The sequence below is a fragment of the Amphiprion ocellaris genome, chromosome 1 (genome assembly GCF_022539595.1).
Source record: "Amphiprion ocellaris isolate individual 3 ecotype Okinawa chromosome 1, ASM2253959v1, whole genome shotgun sequence".
Classification (NCBI taxonomy): domain Eukaryota; kingdom Metazoa; phylum Chordata; class Actinopteri; family Pomacentridae; genus Amphiprion; species Amphiprion ocellaris.
Window position 1 is genome coordinate 39,687,395 of NC_072766.1, and position 15,872 is coordinate 39,703,266.

A 15,872-nucleotide genomic window follows, 5' to 3' on the forward strand; every position below is an offset into this window, starting at 1 on the left:
AGAGTGAGACAAAAGCTCTTCAGATGATTGCAGTCTGTAATCTGATTGTTCAGTGTCACTAAGTCCTACATGCCACGCCTTTAAGTCTTAATTTGAAGAAGTTGCAAATTTATTTTCTTCTTGTAGTATAATATATTCACAGAACAAACATCCTGCTTCAACTTTACAAAGGTTAATTGGTCCACACTTATATGGCCGTAGGAAGGAACTTGGGGTTCAAAATCCTGCACAAGAATGCTTCGAAGCACCTGGCTTCCAGGGAGTCGGCCATGTCGCACTGAAATCTTTGTGCACTAGATCATAATGGCAAACACTGGCTCTAGAAAAGGTCTTCCATGTTTTTATCTACTAACATAAGTTCTGTTACATGCTTGGAAGTGGAGAATCAGATGAAAGTTATTGAGATAGTTGCAATCTGCACTCTCACTGCTCGTTAAGTCCTACAAATGGAACCTTTACTTCCTAAATTGCAGAAGCTACAAGGTTCTTTGTAAACTGTAATATGAAATATCCACAGAACAAATACCACATTGCAACTTTACAAAGGTTAATTGATCCATACTTTTATGGCCATTGGAAGGAACTTTGGGTTCAGCATCCTGCGCATGAATGCTTCGAAGGAGGGAGCTTCTAGGGAGTTGGCCATCTTGAACTGCCATCTTTCTACGCCAGCCCAAAACGAACCAAACACTGGCTCTAGAGAGAATTTTTTTCATCCTGAACTACCAGAATAAGGTTCTCCTACATAATTGGAAGTGAAGAGTGAGGCAAAGCTATTCAGATGGTTGCAATCTGAAATCTTACTATTCAGTAAGTCCACATACTGCACCTTTGTCTCCTAAATGGCAAGAGCTGCAAAGTTCTTTGCAACCTGTAATATGCAATGTCCACAGAAAAAACATCATACTGAAAGTTCACAAATGGCATGTGGTCCACACTTAAATGGCCGTTGGAAGGAAACTCTGAGTTCAGCATCCTGCACAAGAAAGCTTTGAAGCAGGGATCTTTCTGTAGCAACCCAGAATTGACCAAACACTGACTCTAGAGAGGGTTTTTGGGGATTTTTCCTGCAAGTATAGGTTTTCCTGCACTGCAATCTCACTGCTAGATGTCACTGAATCCTACCCAAGTTGTCCTAAATTGCAGATGTTCTTGACAAGCCTGTAATATGAAGTATCCATAGAACAAGCATCGTACTAAAACTTCACAAATGGCAAATGGCCCACACTTAAATGCCCATCAGAAATAAGTTCAACGTTCTGCCCAAAACTTTCTCTGAAAAAGGAAGAAAAACAAAAATACTTTCAATGCTTGAGACTATGAGGTTATTCCACCAATTGTATACTTGACATAGAAAGATAACATCTGCAACAAATGGACTTTACCCCATGAAACAAGCTGTGAGATTTGTTTTAATAGAATAAATTGGATGCCATGATATGTTTCTTCATAGGGACAGCGCTCACCTAAAGGTAAGTGCTAAGGTTAGGAAGTGAGCTGGATAGAACACGTTAACATTTGACTACATGGACACATTTCGCTTTAACTTCAAACCTTGTAACTGGTAGACAACCCACTCTAGCACCTGAGCCACAGCTACCCTAAGTTGTACAAGCTCAGCTTGTGTGGAAAGTACCAGTGGGAGTCATTAAAATCCGGAAGGATCCCTCTGAGAGCATGATCGTGTCCAATCATAATCTTAAAAGATTTAGATATTTACTGTATAAAGGTTTGCTACTAGATGAAAGAGTGGAAATGGATCTGTTTTCTGTTTAACACACAAAGCGCAGGAATAAAGAACTGACAATTCTGGACTCGATTTAAGCTGGAGAAAGCATCGCAAACCAAGGTTTTACTGGCATCATCTTGGGAGCAGAGCAGCGGTGAGGAGTCTCTAGTTACAAGGATTTGTGTTGCCCCTGCAGCGCCGACCACATTAAAGGTACAGGGAGCTGCTTTGATGGGCTCCTCAGATAGGCTTATCTTAAAGCTTCTGTACTGGTTAGACATAATTCAGCAGTTCTATAGATTGTAAATGAGGCTGTGGTAGAAAGTATTGACATTTAATATAAAAGGTCATATGTAGCATTGAGGCAATTTTCTGTTGGACTGGTTGTCCGGTACTATCGGAACCATTTCCTACATCATCCAGCAGATATCCGAGGACCAGAGGGACATATGTTGAACATATTTGTTGTTTCCTCCGGAGATTTAATATATTCTGCTCCCCTTTGTCTTAGGTACATTCTGCACCTATTGCATGAGGACACCAGTTTCCTCTTGGGTGGTGCTTCAGTGGTAAATTGGATCTAGAAATGTTCCGAATATGACTAAAATATCTGAAGCATGGCGTCACTGAGCATGTGGCCTTTTCAGGGTAAGTGGAAGCTGCAAATAAAGTGCAAATAACATGAATCTAAGGACCTTGTCTAGCAGGAGTCTATAGTAAGAGCTGCTGGTAGTGTAATTAAAGTATAAGAGGTTTTCTAGCATGAATGACCCCATCTTCAGCCCACACTTCTTCAGCTATATGTTCTATTCTCAAGGTGCAGCTCCTTGGTTCAGAGCTGTACTTCTGTGGCTGGATCTTTTTTGAGTAACAATCAAATTAGTCCCTCTGCATTTAGGGGTCTTTTGGACACATTGCAGTTGAATTAGGAAGCAGAAGGCTGTGGTACAGTAGAATAAAACACAGTATGTGACGTTGCCAGACATTTTCATTACAACTGATTTAATTGTACATTTCCTAACCCTAAAAGAGTCTGATCATCGTTTCTATCAGTACTAAAACCAAAGAATACACTCAAATTTTGGCTAAAATTTAGGAAATTTCCAAGAATCTGAATTTGTAAGACATACAGGTGGCAGAAAATCAGACATTTTCTTTGCTTGAGTCACCTTTTCAGAATAATGTGGCTAAAAAGGCAGTTTTTGTGTTTATAACTTGATTTTTCTTTTGTTTGCTTTCTGCTTGATAATCTGGCTTCTCCTCTCTTGACCTGTTGGACTTTTTTATAATTTAGTCAGTGGGACTATCAGTGAATGCATAGTCCAAACAGTGAAGCCCGGAGGCATTTTGTGTCTCTTTTTGTTTGTTTGTGTCTCTTTATAGGCGGTTTGTGGTCATTTGGTGGCTCCTTGTGTTATTTTTGTGTCTTTCTGTGGTCATTTTGCATCTTTTTTTTTGGTCATTTTGCATTCCACTGTAGTTGTTTTGTGTCTCTAACAGCCAGGACTACCAAAGTGAATGCATAGTCCTGACAGTTAATTTACGGGGACACATTTTGAGTCATTTTGGACAAACTTTGGAAAAAATGTTATCAATTTTAAACAATTCTAGACCATTTTAAACTTGTTTTGGACAAATTTTCAGATGGAGTCCTGCATGTTTACTGTGATCCTGACCAGAACTACCAGTGAATGCATAGTCCTGACAGTTATTATATCTGGAAGAAATAATGCACAAACCAATGAAATTTAGTCTCAAATTTAGTTTTTCTCAGCCATGACCAAAGTCTTTGGTGTGACGTTTTCCTCCTGACATGGTAGCAGATAAATAATCACTCATATTGCTCATTTTTGAATGTATTGCACTGATATACAACCATTTTCCATGACTTACAGCATTTTTTTGAGATTCTGACTGCAACAAAATCTATGCATAAAAGCAAATGAAAACAATAGAAAGATACCACCATTTTGCACTGTATTTTACCTATACCTACGGGACACAGGGGCTCATGCTTTAACACAGAACCTTTTCAAGCCATGCATGTAATAACACCCACTGTAAAAATCATTTTTTCTCTTTTTTTTTGCATCTTTCAGAGACATTTCAAGTACGCTGTAGATTCCGCCGTGAGAGCAAATTAATGAGAGGCCCTGAAATTAACGGACGAGAACGTGTGTTTAGGAGCTCTCTGGAGTGGGTAAATCTGAGTTGTGGAAAGAAAACACGACACCGTTCTCAACAGAATCATGTTATCATTGCAGAGATATTAATCTTTTACACCGTTTCACACGGCCTCAGAGACCTCGGATGGCAACGGTGTCGGGGAAGAAGGTAGTACATCTGAAATAAGTAAGCTAGATGTTAAATGGGAAACCAGTAAAGGTCTTCGTGAAACTATTTTATGTCAACCTACAATAGCAGTGTTGACATACTTTAGTGTGATTAGTGTCTCTATGGATTCCAATCTAGTATTGTTATACCTGGAAAATTTCTTTTTAATGTTGCAGATCAAAATCGCATAAAACCAAGGAGAGAAAAACAGTCCTAAAGATATCAAATCTATTATTTTTTCATGATATGGCATTGCATGCTGATAAAGCTCTTACCAGATGAATCTGTGATGTTAGAATTAGAGTTTTATATAGAGAGTTGACTTTTGGAACAGCCTCAAGGCCCCAGAGGTTGCCGATATGTTGAATAAAATATCAGCCTAATACAAAAGCTCTATTTATAGCGGCTATTGAATGCAAATAAAACACACACAACGGACAGTACTCGTGCCAGCCTATTCTCCAGAACTGACAGGGTAGAAAAGAACATATGTTGCGAGTCGGAGGTCTACACATGTCGGGGGATTTTCGCTTTTTGAGAGAAATTGACAAACATGTCTGGCAAAAGCTGTGATGCAAAGCCAAGGCTAAAATCTATACACGACAGGCTGCACAATTCTGCAGATAACGCCCTGCAGCCGCTGCTTATCTCAGCCAGGATTTATGAGAAAATGCTCTCTTGCTCCATATGTAGATTGGAAAAAAAAAAACCCTGCATTTTGCACTAAAGGTCACATGGGAGACCTCTGTTACATGACTGGGATTTTACATGAAATCGTATTTTACAGGGCTGTACTGCAGCCTTGATTCACTGCTTCATCACCGCACCGTTAAAGCTCTGATTTACAAGCGCAAAGTCTTGAGAAAACAAATGGACTTTTGGTAGTCGAGAGTTTGATCAGGATTTATGCCTCGCAGCTCCCTGCCCAGGTTCCGTTGCTTTGTGCACGAGGCTTCCAACGGCACATATTTACAACTTTTACTGTATATCTGCAAATCAAAATGTCACACGGTGCCAAAAATGAGCTATTTACGTGTTTCTTTCTATTCCCAGAGCCCCCACAGTCTCATTTTTAGCTCGTGCTTGTTTGCTTGTGCCGAGTGAGTGTCTTGTGAGCGTCTTATTTCAGCTTTTCAGGCCAGCTGAAGGGAGAATTTGAAGAGAACGAGAGCCACAGCTGACCACAGTGACGTAAGCTGCGCTGACCGGCCTGACCGAGGCTGCGAGCGAATACACACACCGACATACACACACTCTCACTCACCTATAACCACATTTCCACGGGGGAATTAACCATCAATGGCTCCTCAGTGTGAATGTGAGAGCAGAGAGAGTAACCTATGCTCGCCAGTTGCAGCTGCAGCGCCGTGCATTCAAGGGACACGCTAATATTTGCCAGCTTTTTCTTTTCATTTAGAAATAAGTTCATACATGCCGGAAGATTTGACGCTTTAATACGTTAAGTCTTAAGTATGAAAATAAAAATAGGTGAGCATGAAAAGCAATTTATTCAATGATCATATGACAAGTTGTGATATTTCATAGCAATTTCAGGCTTTGAAGTGTCTCATGCTTTGTGCAACATCCAATTCATCCCCCAACAAAACGCTCGCTGACAGATGCCAGATGACTTTGTGTGTTAAAACGAGCTATAAATATGTCTTGAAATTGGGATTTTATCGATGCAGTGTCAAAGCTTTAGTTTTGGGACACAATTTTAAAAAATTATCTAATTAGAGGCATGTAATTAATTAATTGTGATTAATGACATTTTTGTCAAATAGCAATATTTGGCACAATAAGCAAAGTTTCAATTCAAATAAATTTTGGTTGACGACTGAATCGATTATAGACGTATATGTGAACTTAAACAGCTAAAATGTTTACATTTATCTGCACTTTTCATCTGTCTACTACATTCACAGATTACTGCAAATTGAACGTGCAATTATAGTGATTCTATTCAACATTTTAAGACTTTTTGTAAGTAGTTTCAATGTCTTGAAAAGTGGTCTATTGTGAGCTGGCTACACCGTTAGCTGGTACCAGGACTGTTGTAGCTAACGTATAGTGCCCCGCCCTGGAGCTCATTTGCATAAAGTAATTTCATTTATGCAAATGCAGCGCGGGGAGCCGAGGTCCGACGCATCTCGAAACTTTTGTTGAACGTCTAAACTGGCTGTCATAAAACTGAAACGAAGACAGATTCAGCAGCTTATTTCTCACTTAAGATGCTTTCAGAGATACTTTTTGTTGAACAGGTTTCTTAAAAAAAGCGAACGTTTGTGACCAAGCCGCCATGTTAGTCTGACATTTCTGCGCTGGTTCGCTCAGTGCATCCTGTGCATTTCTTTGCAGCTGGCAAACAGACTTTAGGCTCATTACCGCCACCTACTGGGCTGGAGTGTGCATCAGTGTTACCGGTGTACTAGAAATTAGGGAATTGAGAAAGGTGTGATTAAATGAGTTATTTTTTAATGTGTTATTTTTTTTCTGTAAATTATCTTAATTAACACGTTAAGATCCCAGCCCTATGAAATTTCAATACCCAGAGGGATACATGTTCCAGATTGCAGATAATATTTAATTTCTTTAAAAAAAAAATGTAATTTCAAAGCTACTGTGCCTATTAAAGCTAACACTGAATCTCCAACCACACAATGACCTGGTTGCTATGCCTCCATTACGCTGACCTGCTGACAGATTCAATTAAGCCTCTCTTCATACCACTTCTGGCAAAGCCCAGCTCGACAAAACTCCTGCTTCCTTTCCAGCAGCAATCAAAAAAACAAACAAACTTGGACTACCTGTGCAGAAGCAGTTGAATAAGAGTATCACATGATTTTCACATGAATAATTTTGATTGCACCGCTCAGCTCAGTACCGGATAAAAAAAATAAAAAACTGGAGGAGTCACCTGAGCAACAACTGATTGAAGCACTGAGGCTGCTCAGATGGAGCTGGGAACAGCATGAAGCATAGAGATGACGTGTCGAGGGGTCGCGGATGACTCGTGTGGTTCACTACATGGAAATGCAAATCCGCCGTTCACCTCAGCAACATGGCACATGCTTAAGTGCTGCAATTCACATGATCTGTTCAATCTAGTGGGCTTTCTTTCACATCATAGCGAGACTATATCCTGCTAACACACAAAGACAAAAGCGAGATGTGTGAGCAGCAGATTTTCACCTTGTTTGTTTTTTGTTGGAATTGTCACTTTTATGCCTGCTTCAACAACATTCTCTTTCAGCAACTAGCAAGTAGCTACCAGGAGATGTTTTTCTGTCAGCACAACAGTGTGCAAAAGAAGAGGCGAACGTGTCTCATCTGCTCTGTCATGCAGTCACACTGGGTCAGATTATTAAGGTCACATTATGAGGAGCAGAGAGGGACAGAGGGAGAGAGAGAGAGAGAGAGGGATTTTCTGTGACTTCTTCCAGGGGCTTGTGAACCATATGTTCAGCCCTGGGACACAACAAACAAGACGAGGGGCTCAGCGACACACCGACACATGGGAAGCAGGCTGCAGACTGTGTGCAGGGGTCAGACGTGTGGTGGAAGAGCAGCGTTCCTGACAAACTGCCACAGTCTGGCATTAGAAACATGGAGCCCAGCGGAGTTTAATCCAGAGCTCCAGTTCAGACACGTGCACGTCCAGATAGATAGCGCTCAGCTGCGAGGTTATTGACGACCTGTCCGATGATGTTAGCGTCCTTTATTTTACGGTAAGTAAATGAGATATAAATGACACAGCAAAAATACAGTCCAGCTACGCTGCTCAGAGGCCGGCATTGCTGGTTGCTTTCCCTGGATCCATTAAAGCCCATTAAAGGAGATGAACTGGCACCGTGGACCTGTTAAAGACTGATCTAAGCTTCCGAAGCGTTCTATGATCGGTCTCTCTTTGATTTTATGTTACATTTTGGGGAAATTGTTCACTTTCTGGCACACACTGTTGGATAAGAGCAAGGGTGACAAACATGCGGCCCGCAGGCCCAAACCGGTCCTCCAGAGGGTCCAATCCGGCCTGCATAACGATTTTGTAAAGTGTAAAAATTACAGAGAAGACATTAACTGCAGATTGTAAATTTGTAAAACTATAAATTTAGAACAATTTCTAGACCCTGACAAGTTGTTTTGATCATAACTTTAAACACTACATTGCTCATTGTTCTTTTGTCATTTTGATCATTTTGGTAATATTTTGTCTTGCTTTTGTTGTTTTATTGTCTTACTTTTGTCATTTGTCTCATGTTTATGTTGTTTTGTTTCTCGCTTTTGTCATTTTTTGTCTCATTTTTGTCATTTTGTGTCATTTTTTGTCTCATTTTTGTCATTTTGTGTCATTTTTTGTCTCGCTTGTGTCGTGTCTAATTTTTTTGTTGCTTTGTAACTTTTTTGCCAAATTTTTTCTTTGTTTTGTTTTGTGTCATTTCTCTCATTTTTTGTCATTTTGTTTCTCATTTTGTCTTGTTTTTGTCAGTTTGTGTCTAACTTTTGTAACATTTTGTCCTGTTTTTGTTGTTTTTTTGTCTTTTTTTGTCTGACATTTGTTGCTTGTCTCATGTTTTTGTCGTTTTGCTTCCTTTTTGTCTCGCTTGTGTATTTTGTCTTACTTTTGTTATTTTGTGCTTTGCTTTATTATTTTGTGTATCGTTTTTGTCGCTTTATGTCTTGTCTTTGCGTCATTTGTCCATTTTTTGGTTGCTTTGTAGCTTTTTGTCAATTTTTTTTGTCTCTGTTTTGTTTTCAGTTTGTAAAAAGATAATTCCTTAAATGTGAATATTTTCCGAATTTACATTTTTGCAATAAACCACTGAAAATTTTCAAATTGTCATTATTATTTATGGGTTATTATGCTCTGATTTTACTGGTCCGACCCACTTGAGATCAAATTGGGCTGAATGTGGCCCCAGAACTTAAATGAATTTGACACCTGTGGACTGGAGGATTGTTTCTGCACAGTAGTGGCAGCACAATTACTGAATATTGGTGGAAATATCAAAGATTTACTCAAAAAACTCACTTTTAAAATACTGCATGGTGGATTTTGTTAGCGTGACACAGCACTAGACTACCTGTTTCCATTTCCAGCAGAGCTAAGCTCACCATCTGCTAGCTGCAGATTCATATTTAAGACATTGGAACGATATCGGTCTTCTCTTCTAACTCTCTGACAGAAGGCGTGTTGCCCAAAAATGTCAAACTAATCCTTTAATTGCTTGAAGAAATCACACAGCTTTGCATTCATTCCCACTTTTCCTCTTTTTTTTAAAGAAAAGTTTTTAAATTAAAAATATGCCAAGCACATCCAGAAGATTCAGAGGTAAAGTAAAAAACAGAGAGTGAGCAGTGAAGCAAAGGAACAATCCCCTGAGATCTCTGTAAGAAAGAAAGAGGTGGATGATGGAGGAAGCACAGGCAGGAGAGAGAGAGAGAGAGAGAGAGAGAGAGAGAGAGAGAGAGAGAGAGAGAGAGAGAGAGAGAGAGAGAGAGAGAGAGAGAGAGAGAGAGAGAGAGAGAGAGAGAGAGAGAGAGAGAGAGAGAGAGAGAGAGAGAGAGAGAGAGAGAGAGAGAGAGAGAGAGAGAGTGAGTGAGTCTCGGCACAGAGGAGGATCAAAGGTTTGTGCTCTGCATCTCAATGGACATCCGGTCACCAATACTGATGAGCCCAGGCGTGTGATGCTCCATTCACAGGGTTTATATCTTATGGGTAAACAAGTGGCATGCAGATAAATGAGCATGTCAACCACACAGTTATGCGTCACAGAAAGCAAAAAAAATCTGCTTTGTAAGAAGGTAAATTCATAAATTCCCCCAAAAAATGCTTTACATTTTTGTCTGATTGACAGCACTTTGATCTCTACTCAAGGTATACCTGCATAGTTCTTAGATGTACAGTGTGGTCAGGGCTTTGCAGAATTAAATATAAAACCTCATAGTCTTAGGGGATGACAGAGAATCTTAAACCCAGGAAATATATATATTATTTAGCCTGTAATCATTCCACAGAGTGCAGTTATTAGTGTTTTTATTCCCTGAAAGTGACATTTTTTTCGCAATGAAGCAGCAGCGATAACTAATTCTGCTCTCGCTGTCTGCTTTGCTTTTGTGTATGTGCCAACTTTTAAATCCAACACGCTCGTCATATTGAGCTCACCGTGTTTACCAGTATCGCTGCAGAAAGGTGTTTACTTTGCATTTTATAGGTGCAGCTGCGTTCACCTCTGACAGTTTTCTCGTGCCACGCAGTCCAAAACGACATTCGCTTTAAGCTGCTACAGTAACACAAGGAGATTTAAGGAAAATGCGGCGCGCAGCATGAAATGATCACTGTATTCTGCACACTAACTGGGAAGACACTTTGCCTAACTAACCGCCGCATAAGCTGGTAAGCACAGCTTGAAATGCACAGGGGATGTTTACCACAATATAGCTGTTTGTGCCAGTTGGGGGCATCAAATCCATGTTTGTTGTTGCTGCAATAATGATCAGAAACTCCACCAGTGTCAAATAGCTTATTATATTGTTAATTTACATGGAATAATAGTGCCAACTGTTGAGGTTTGTGCTTGAATTTGAGAAACATTTGTTTCTCTTTACAGATAAATACAAAGAAATCACATTTCATTGAATGCTTTGGTATATGTCCAGTGTGTTCAGAGTTATTTTAATGTACTTCTACTCTCAGCATTGCCTGGTTGAAACTGTCCATCAGCTGCTAACATAAATATATAATCAAAGGTTTTGTCCCAGATTATGGGCAGCCATTACTGTAATGCTCTTTGTATGTGATCTAATGTAGACAGACGTTGTAAACATGGCCGTGCTGTACAGTATAAGCCGTCCACAAATCCTGTAAAAAAAATTGGAATGTACAGTGCAACCTGTTCTTCAAAGACGCATCTTCCTTTCCGCTATGAATCTTTCATCTTCCAGATAAACACAGATGCAGCATGTTCGGTCCAGAGAGCTGCACTATATTGAGTCTTTTCGCCTGGAAACATTTTGGTTTCCAAGGAAAACCTTTGCTTTTTTTTTTTTAACTTAACACTATGAACGGACAACAGTGTCATAAATATTTTAATTGAAGACAGAACAGGCCGTGTAAATTCCACACCGTGAACAATTGAGAATAAATGGACTCTACAAATGAAAACATAAATAAAGTGATAAATTAAACAACGTTTCTTCATCAGAATGCTTCAGTGTCTGCTCGGTTTGGAACCTACATTATGTCTACATCCATTTTCTTTTAAATCATCTTGTAACATATCATAATGAAGATTTCAGCATTACCTCTCATTAGTGCGTGTTTGTCTACCACAGATGGTTGTAAATCCTCTGATGAAACACTCGTGACCTCCGATGGGATTCTGTCCCTTTAACTTGAGAGCCTATTAATTGTCTGCAATTATCCTTTGCAAGCGTGGCATCTGTCAGAAGTATCTCCTCTCTTCGCACATGGATAAAATGCCATAGTGGTAAAGGTTGACTGCGACATTCACTATTTATTGCACAGTAGGGCTTGTACAGTCAAAATTTGCCATCACAGGTCTAAAAAACAAACAAAAAAAACATGTCTGCTTTTCAGAAACCCTCCCAACTCCCACATTCCCAGGGCAACATTTTACTTCTGTCGAGACAACATCTTGCACACAGGAAAATAATGAAGACAGTGCCTTGAATTTTTGTCCTATTCACATTAAAAGTAACTGATGAGACATTTGTAAACTAGCTTGTTTGATTACTTTGTGTTGAAAATGTGCTGTTCTATAACATGGGGGGGGGAGAATCATCCACAGTTCCCTTGGTGCATTCAAAAATCTTTAGTGCAAATCTTTGAGAAACAAAATGACAGAAATGAAAACAAACAAACAAACTAAGGAACTTATAAGGCAACAATTATAAATATATCAAAAATAGTCATTAGAGAACTATCTTTGTTACAAAAACGGTACAAAAGTTTTGTCCTGTACCAGTGAGAGGGACATGTTCTTCAGTTCCTCCACTGATTTCACAGCCTTGTATCCCAGCCGGTAAAGTACTTTCTGACACACAGTCTGTGTGTATTCCACCATATCATAAGACAGTTTCAAACGCCAGCTCTCTGCATTAGCCGCTGAGTCCCTCACCGTACCAAACTTGTGTTTTGCTGAAGGCTCATTGCTGCCCCGAGTGTTTGCATGTATCCAGTCTTCCACGTTTTTATCCATAGGCAGCCCCAGGTAGTCATAGATCTCCTTTGTCTTAAGAAGCGGATTTCGCGCCAAATCCTCATATCGAACCAACATGTATTTCCCTTTTAGCCAGTAGGGATGGCTGAGACCGGTAGAAACAGAACTGAGAAAGTCTTCACAGACAACCGTGAGCTGACTCAGGTCTAGATTATAGGGCCTCCTCCCCGTGGCCCTCCAGATGCGCCACAGACGATATGTATCCCTGAAGGTCTCGATCCGTGAGGACAGGATACCACGCGGGTCTCTGACCAGCTGAATCACTTTGATGTTCAGCCGCGGGTCTTCAACCAAAGCTCGTAGGTCTCCGATCTCCGGCACCCGGACGATTTTGATCGCCACGTGTCGCTTCTCTCGGCACGCCTCCGTCGCCAGGGTCATGTTCAGACTCGCGCATTTCTTTACGCAGTCGCCTTCCTCTACGTTAACGTCGGCGGGACCGAAGGCGTCGCACACGGGTTGCTGGCACAACGCTCGGCTGGCACCGCGGCGGAACAGTTTGTCCGTGGTGTGATTCATGGGTGTCGGTTTGATGTAGCTCTCCAGGAAGTAGAGGTCGCAGCCGTAGAGGCTCCGCAGAAGGTCCCGACTGGCGCCCAGCATCACACGGCGGTCGGCGGCGTTGCGGCTGTGGGACAGTCGAGGGATCAGCGTGGTCTGGACATGGTAGAGAGGCTCGAACAGGTAAAAGACCTCCTGGTGCTGGTTGAGCAGCTGGCCGACGAACGAGGAGCCGCTGCGAGTGGTGGCCAGGACCAAAATGTGGGTTTTCCGCGTGGCGTTGATGGAAAAGTAAGGGTAGTCATCGCAGCCGCCGCTGCCCGCCGTGCCCCGCTCAAACGGAGGCTCCGTCTCCTGGCCGCCCAGACCGCAGTTCTGGGGGCTGGGCAGTGGGCACAGCTGGAAAGGCTTGGAGGTGAGGGTCCGGATGGCCGTGTACTGGATGGCAATGGAGGCCAAGGCCAGCAGAATCACTGCCTTCCAGGAACATTGCATGGCTGAACCACTTCATTTAGACGCAGCGGTCCATGCCAGGTCCTCCCTGCAAACACAGAATTGTTGGTCTTTACATTCTTGGAAATGAATCTGGTTATTTTCTCATCAGCTTAGGGTTTGTTCACCCAAACATACTCCAACTGGGAACATCATGCGCTGCTCTAAAATGCCAAATTGATATATGTTTACAACTAAAGTGACACAAAGTAAACTGAAGGAAGGAGGGCATAACAATAAAACGTAATTTGAACACAGCAATTAACAGCAGAACAACTCGTATTGTGACAGATTTTTATAAAACAGGATGAGTCATCAGTGAGTCAACTACAAGCACAATGCAGCCTATATGTGGTTTCTGATTCAAGGACCAAACTATATTTCCACTGATTTCAAAAGGGTTGAAGATTAATTATATGCCAAATAAGCAGGGAACAAGTACAGCGCTTAATAAATGAATGGCGAAACCAGAGTGGTGTGGCTTAATCGTTCAATCTCCTGCTTCTCATCCCAGTGCTCAAGTCAAATGTATGAAAAGTAAAACAGATAAGGAAGTTCTGAGGCTGTATTATCCAATCAGCTGACTGCCACAGCATGAATCTGAGAGCTCAGACCACGGCGACGTGCGGACAGTATTCAAATATGGCAAAGACGCATTACAGGATTTCGGTTTTTGTTCCTTATGGCTTTGGGAAAAAAGTTCAAATCAATACGAGGCACGCAGAATACTTGGAGTGCTGCAGCACATCCCATTCATCCTCCCTGCTCTACGACTCTTCCATCATGCCTGCATCTAATTCAAGGACCTTGTTTGGCCTGATTGGAGAGTCTGAGCATTGTGCTGTGTACCACTTGTTCATGAAGGGAAGAGGGCGAAAAAAAAGGCGTCTCAGCCAGCTCTTAGAGGTACACAATACTTCCGAGTTTCGCTGCCAATGTCACGTCAAGGGGAACTGGTGCTGTAAGTAAGGAATTATTTAAAAACCACACAGAAATCTGACCCAGGAAGGATTTTTTGTATTCAAACGACACTGAGATAGACTGAGGCCAGCCTTGATATTGGGAACTTTGATGGTGTTAGTAAAGAAGCCATGCAAGAGGGATAACACATACAAGCAGAAATGTTACGAGACTTTAAAAATAACCCCTCAGATGTGCAGAATTGAAGCAGATCGTGTGCATTCCCTGCGTCCGGATTGAGCGACTACAGCTGCTGACAATGATGCTGCTCCACAGCCCCGCAGAATACTGAAGCAACAGCAACACACACGTTTGTAGCGAGCATCAGGGCATTTCTTCTCAGAGACATTTTGAATTAAATGGGCCCACTGACTGCAGCGAGTTTTTTTTTTCCTTCTCCCAGCTATGCAGACATCCTTCCACAAGATCAGCGCTGCGATCAAAAGACAATATAGCACCAAACGCATCCCACCCAGCCGCTAGTCCCCAGAAACACCAACTACACAGCAACAAAGCGGTGCGATCTGCTGATCCAAACCAATAAAAAGGAGTAAAAGAAATCATCTTTTGTACCTTGTTGGTAGTTGGAGTCTCCTCATGGTGATGCGTCCATGAATCACGGCTGGGTTCGTATTTTTCCGCCGTGCGCTCCGGTCTCCGGCTCGGTTAGGGGAGAGGAAATGCGCCTGGAATATATTCCATGTATTGAAACGGGGCGATGCGAGGCGGATTGGAGAAGGAGGGGAGGATAAAAAAATTAATAAATACATAAAAGTGTTGGGAGTGCAGGAGAGCGGTTCTGTTTGTCACCGAGCGGCAGCCAGCCACGCAGCGGGCGGGGGTGAGACTAGAACCGGGGAAAATCGACGGTCGGACTCCCCCCTTTAAATGATGCGCAGAGGCTGAGTGTGAGGTACACAAGGAGCGACTGTCTGGACCACCCCAGTCCCCTCCCCCTTTCCACCTGCCTCCCTCCCCCCTCTCTCTCTCTCTCTCTCTCTCTCTCTCTCTCTCTCTCTCTCTCACACACACACACACACACACACTTTCACTATCCTCTCTCTCCTCACCCCCACGTAGGACACAAGCAAATCAAGCCCCCATTCACCGACTGAGCGCCAATGTGGCACCGAGTTCACATCATTTCATTTATGCAAATGTTTGATTTTGCATACTATTTCTTTTTCTTTTCTTTTTTTTTTTTGAATGGATTTCATGCAGCAGGTTATTCCAGATCACAGCTCCGATTAAAAAGCAAAAAAGCGTGACTGGAAATGGGTTTAAAGAGAGAGAGAAAAAAGAAAAAAGTTTCTCCTCCTGACTTTGACGTGAACTCGTCAAATCAGCGTCATCGCCCGAGGCTGTGTGATTCTGCAAAGCTCTGTCTCCAGGGCATCTGCAAGCCCACTTATTGATACAGCAGGAGTGGGTCGGCCCCTAATGAACGTGATGTGAGTGTGCACAACTACACACGGCTGTCTGAAGGGAAAAAAGCAATCAGAGGGAGGATTTAGAGAAGCGATGAGGAGGAGGATGCACCAGCAGGTAGACTCACGTTTTATTAGTGGAACACACCCCAGCTCACTGGAGACAGCCACATCTACAAGTGTTCTAGA

At 41.9% G+C, this 15,872-nt stretch overlaps 1 protein-coding gene across 1 annotated transcript; it reads right to left on the reverse strand.

The window, feature by feature from the left end:
- Positions 1-11,131: 11,131 nt before the first annotated feature.
- chst1 (carbohydrate (keratan sulfate Gal-6) sulfotransferase 1) lies at positions 11,132-15,169 on the reverse strand. The gene is made up of 2 exons (XM_023279733.3): positions 14,830-15,169; positions 11,132-13,345 (listed from the first exon to the last, which is right to left on the reverse strand). Exon 2 carries the CDS (start codon positions 13,297-13,299, stop codon positions 12,013-12,015), a length of 1,287 nt encoding a protein of 428 aa, XP_023135501.1. The 5' UTR covers positions 13,300-13,345; positions 14,830-15,169; the 3' UTR covers positions 11,132-12,012.
- Positions 15,170-15,872: the final 703 nt, after the last annotated feature.